At 42.0% G+C, this 5708-nt stretch overlaps 1 protein-coding gene across 8 annotated transcripts in view; it reads left to right on the top strand.

Moving 5' to 3' along the window:
* The first annotated feature begins 363 nt into the window (after nucleotides 1-363).
* Nucleotides 364-5708, top strand: part of CNST (consortin, connexin sorting protein) — a 115417-nt gene continuing 110072 nt past the window's right edge. For 2 of the 8 annotated variants that reach the window (XR_010149592.1, XM_054674934.2), the window contains exon 1: nucleotides 392-525. Coding sequence is in view for 2 of the 8 variants with exons in the window: in XM_016942054.4 (XP_016797543.2) it covers nucleotides 3598-3669 (72 nt within the window). In the remaining 6 variants the exon portion in view is untranslated. Of the gene's footprint in view, nucleotides 652-3495; nucleotides 3670-5708 lie in introns of those variants that run through there. The other 6 variants (XM_063790015.1, XM_016942059.4, XM_016942062.4 and 3 more) reach the window with 6 other exon arrangements.

Below are 5708 nucleotides of genomic sequence, written 5' to 3'. Positions count from 1 at the left end.
GTCCTTGTCTCTCAGGCCCGCTCCAAGAATCACCTAGTGCAGCTACTACAGTGAACCCCACGCAGGGTATCCCACGTGGAACATTTTCTGGCGTCCGGGCCAGGTCAAGCGGAAGTAAACACTAGAGCCTGCGCATGCGAACAGCGGAGCCTTCCTGCTTTTCTCCCTCACTTCCGCTTCCGCCTCGGCTCAGCCGCCCGAGGATTGTGAGTGGACCGTTGAGGAGAGCGACCGACCATCCGGCTGGTGTCCGGACTCGTACTCTATGGTTGTCCGCGCTCTGCGCTTCCTCTCTAGCCGCCAGTGCTCTATGCTCCGCGGTCGCGGGCCGCCAGCCTCCAGCCGGCCAGCCGCGAGGGGCGCGCAGAGGGAGGCGGGGCGGAAAGGCGAGAGGTGTCTCCTCCACCGGAGCCAGGGGAGACCCGAGCAAGCTCCGTGACAGCACGTCGGCCGCCATGTCGCCGAGTGGGGCTGGAAACAGACCCGGCGCCCAGCGGTAGCCCTCCTTGCGCCTCCGATTCCCAGGTGAGGAGAGGAGGAGCGGGATGCAGGGGACCCGCCGGCTCGCGGCCGGGATGGAAAGCCTTTCGGAAGCCTCTCGCTCCTCCCCCTGCGCTGTCCTCCGCCAGCCGCGCAGCCTCTGCCCTCCCGGTGAGGTGTAGCCCGGTCCCCTTACCTCCTCCGCCTCTCAGGTCGCCTGTTTTCCTCTCCTTTCTCAGCTACTGTGGGTCTCGTGTTGCTGCGCGTCGCGCCAATTTCTCCCTCCCTAGGGGACTAGCGCCAGAAGTCGTTCCTCACCCGGCTCCTGGAGGAGCCTGCGGCTTCCACGGTCTCCGTTCCTTTCTGTCGTGTGGCCCACAGCCCGCTCTCCCCACCCTCGTGGATGGTTTCATTTCCCCCCCACACCTGGTCCCCTCCATCACTACCACTTTGGTTGTCAAGAACCGCGTGGTGTCTCCCTTCCGTTCCTCTCTCTGGGCCAATATTTTCCTTAATTTTTTCAGTTTGTGTGTTTAAAAGACTTAAAGTTAAGATTAAAAATGAAGATTTAAAAGCTTACAGTTCCTTTCTAAGCTTAAAAAGATTAAGACTTTAGGATGCTTATTTTATTCCTTATGTAAACTTAGTCAAACACATCGTACTGTGGAATGCGATTTAAAAGACCCAATTTTGAAGACTAAAAATAGGATGCTGTAATGGAAATTTTGGCAGTCTTTTTTTTTTTTTTTTTTACCTATTGGGCAATGTTAGAAGACACGGTTCTTTGAGAGTGTTTTCCGTGTTTCAGGATCAAACTTAGAGCTTTTACCCATTATCCTTACTACCAAGGCAAGAAACGGCAGCCAATCAACTCCGTGTCTTAAAATACGTACAATCCTTTCTGCTTACTCTACTGAGAGCGTAATCGAGTTTGGCATTTAAATGCACAAGGAAAAGGTTCCTAAGGAATGTATCACCTAGCAAATAGTCTGAAGATTATACTCATCTGATGAAGCTCAAGCGGATAACGAATTGACAACTAAATATGACCTTTTGTGGATTATAAATTTGTTAGGACATCATAGAAAATATCTCATCAACTGTTGTGCAAACTGTGGGGACTCACTCATTGGTCTTAATTTGCTTAAATTCTTTTTTCGTACAGTTTTCTCACTGACAATTTTCTAGAGGTGACTTTGCATCCTCTGAACCTCTCTCCATTACTGAGCTGCCTCCCCCTCTCCCCTTAAAAAACATTTTCATAGATTCAGAAATACACTTTTTTTCCCCCTCCAGGACCTGGAGTCCTAAATATTTTGAAATCAGATAAAACAGAATTATGTCTCCATGGTTCACTCATAGAAACGTGTCGTTGAATTTCTGACTTTTTAAAAAAACATTGTGGTGGCTGGGTATGGTAGTTCATGCCTGTAATCCCAGCACTTTGGGAGGCCGAGGTGGGAGGATCACTTGCTGCCGGGAGTTCGAAGCCAGACTGGGCAACATAGACTCTGTCTCCTTAAAAAAAAAGAAAGAAAGAAAAAGAGAAAAAGAAAAATAAACACATTGTGGTTAAAAACAAAACACTTATTTTAAAATGCACTGTCTTATTTCATAATGTTTGTGGACCAAAGTTAGCCTACTGAGTCCTAGAAAAACTGATGTCATTTTTTATTTTGCTTTTGAGTGTTATTATTTTCTCTTGGTTTTGGGAAAGAGAATTACATTATAATATTCCCTTTTTACAGTGTTGATGGTTCACTTGTTTGTAATTGAAGGTACTTGAATAATAAAAAGAGATTTTTGTACATCTTATTTTTTTTCTGAGGTCCCAGGTGCTGAGCATGTTGATTTCACCTTAAAGATGAACTTTATGATCAGGATTTAGACATACTTTATTAGAAAAACTTGATTAGTGTGCAGTATTTCCCATCTTTTTTCTTAAGAAGTGTGGTTTTCTATCCTATGCTGTTTTTGCCTTTTTGAAGTAATTTTTTTTTTTTTTTTTTGAGATGGAGTCTATTCTGTCGCCTAGGCCGGTGCCATCTCGGTTCACTGCAACCTCCGCTTTTCGGGTTCAAGCAGTTTCTCCTGCTTCAGCCTCCCGAGTAGCTGGGATTACAGGCTCCTGCTACTATGTCCAGCTAATTTTTGTATTTTTAGTAGAGACGGGGTTTCGCCATGTTGGCCAGGGTGGTCTTGACCTCAGGTGATCCTCCGACCTCCACCTCTCAAAGTGCTGGTATTACAGGCATGAGCCACCACACCCAGCCTCTTTTGGCTTTTAAATGACAACTGTAATTGGGAAATGCCAAGTGATAGTCCTTGCTTGCTGTTAGAATTAAGGCTGTAGGTCTGTAGCAGCAGTCTTCAATAGAAATACAATGCAAGCCATATAAGTAATTTAAAATTTTCTAGTAGTGGTATTAAGAAAGTAAAAATAAACAGGTAAAATTTTAGTAGTATATTTTATTTAATCTTATATATGTTATTTTAACATGAAATCAATTTTTAAAATGAGATATTTTACATTATTTCATACTAAATCTATAAAATCTGGTATTTTATACTTACAGCACATCTCAATATGGAGAAGCCACATTTCAAGTGCTCAACAGTCACATGTAGCTAAATGTTACCTTACTGAGCAGCACAAATGATAGGATGGTCACATGATTTTTAAGCTGTCTTCCTACACTGAGAGTCTGATTCTGTGGGGTAAATTAAAAACTCCTCTTCCTGAAGTACTGCGGTATTTAATTTGAGAAGTTTCTATGCAGGAAGAGAGTTCTAAGTCTCTTCCTCTTAGTGTTTTTGTTTTGTTTTGTTTGTTTTGAGACAGATTCTCATTCTATTGCCCAGGCTGGAGTGCAGTGGCAGTCCCGGAGCCCTGAACTCCTGGGCTCAAATGATCCTCCCACCTCAACCTCTCAAAGTGTTGAGATTACAGGCGTAGCCACCATGCCCAGCCTCTTTCTCTTAGTGTTGACTGTGTTAACGTTGAGCCCCATGCTTGTTTAATGAGGCTCATAAGATGAATAGTGTTCAGTCACTTCCTGGCGTGTCATTGTTACTAGTTACTTACATCTGCACGTCAACAGTGTGTCAAGGCACGGTATGAGTTTCTGTCGACTAAATTGTAGGGAGAACTTGAGGACCTTCAAGAAGATTGAACTTTATTGTGAACAGGTAGAGTACCTGTTGTTGCAGAGTTATTTTCTGAGTCAGTTTCAGGTAAAGCTAAGAGTTTTATAAATGTGCTTCTTTATATCATGGTGTTTCTTACCAAGGGAAAGATCAAATCTTTGAGCAAAATTTAGAAAGGAAGAGAGTAGGTTTTATGGCTGTAGAATGCTGGGAGCCTGAGTAAAGTAAAAGATTAACTTGTGTATGGTGGTTTAGGGAAATTTAAAAGGAAAGATGGCAGTTTTTATATAAAGCAACTGACATACTGTCTCCATACGTGCTTCAAGTTGTTTTCGCAACAAGGGTGGTGATTTACATAGAACCGTCAGTGGTTCAGAGCTGCTGTAACAAAGGTAACTCTAAAGCCAGTTAAGCTCCATGGGGATCAGTCAGACCCATCATTGTTCCTGTCTTGACCTCTGTGCTCTAATAAACTTCCCTAAATACTACTTTAGCTGCTGTGTGTTGTATCTACATTAATAGCTAAATTAGCCTGAAGGCCTCATTAATATTCAGTGTAATTTAATACAGGAAACATGCCCTCTTCTCAACCTTTATAGTATGAAGAAATTTTAAATTACCTGATCAGTGAACAAACTCCCTCTGTCAAATATAGTCATGATAGACCTGGCACAATGTAGGGACTATGGGGAGTGTTAGAGGATCAAAGACAGAATTGGGGAAGGGGTATAGTTACTGGATGTTACTTGTTCTGTGAGAGATGCGTGGATGTTCTATAAGAAAATAATAATGTTTTTCGTTTGTATTTAAAACTAGATAGCTGTTTATTGGCACCCTTTTAGTTGGATAAGAGAAAATACATTGCTTGGTTTCTACAAGTGAGTCTTAGCAAATTTATTGTAGTTATTTTAGGAAGAGTAATTGATAGTGCAGTAATCTTCAGTTTTTAAAAAGCCCTAATAAGGTTTAACTGGGCTTTAAAAGCATTATATGCTTAATGAGAAATTCTAACTTAATATATGTATGTCTTGATACTGTTATGTAACCTTCTTTCCAGTTTAGGGCCTTCAAGATTCACATGAATACAGGCTTTCCTTTATGTAGGAATCATTCTCATGAGGGAAATTATATATCCTCTCAGGGAATAATTTTGTTTTTTAAGCATTTGAAATAATTGTTTGTAATATTCGTTAAAGAACACATCATTAGCAGAATTCTGAAGTCTTATAATAGCTTGAGATTTCTTAAATTGTTTTTATCCTTTTTGAGACAGTCTTGCTCTGTCGCCCAGGGTGGAGTGCAGTGGTGCGAGATCTCAGCTCACTGCAACCTCCACCTCCTGGGTTCAAGTGATTCTCCTGCCTCAGCCTCCCAAGTAGCTGAGATTACAGGCATGTGCCACCACACCCAGCTAATTTTTTGTATTTTTAGTAGAGACAGGGTTTCACTATGTTGGCCAGGCTGGTTTCAAACTCCTGACCTCAAGTGATCCGCCCACCTCAGCCTCCCAAAGTGCTGGGATTAAAGGCGTGAGCCACTGTGCCAGGCCAAATGGTTTTTATCTTAGTTTTGAGATCCTGCTCTTTAACATTTTGGAGATGGAAACTTTTTGCCATTATACCCTCCACCCTTCCGTCTCTTAGGACTTCCTGTTTTTCATCATCATTAGCCACGTGGAAAGGAAAGACAGTGTGTGCCTATGAAAATACTGACAAATCAAGATGATTTTTCCTTTTAGATTAAGAAAAATTCTGAAACAGTAAATGGTAAATTTTGTCATATTTATTTACTTATTTTAGAGATGAGGTCTCACTATGTTGCCCAGATTAGCCTTGAACTCCTGGGCTAAAGTGATCCTCCTGCTGTAGCCTCCTGAGCTGGGGCTATAGGCATGTGCCACACTGTCTGGTTAGTCACCCTTCATTGACATTTGGGCATTTGATATTTAAATTAACAGTATCTAGGCAATTATAGAAATTAACATTATTTTGCAATTGGCATATGTATTGAATTTTCTTATGAGAATAGTTGCCCTGTTTTTTTCTGGAGAGCCACTACCTGATTAAATAATCACATATTTT

This window comes from Pan troglodytes, chromosome 1 (assembly GCF_028858775.2).
Source record: "Pan troglodytes isolate AG18354 chromosome 1, NHGRI_mPanTro3-v2.0_pri, whole genome shotgun sequence".
NCBI lineage: Eukaryota > Metazoa > Chordata > Mammalia > Primates > Hominidae > Pan > Pan troglodytes.
This window is presented reverse-complemented; position numbering and strand designations above follow the sequence as displayed.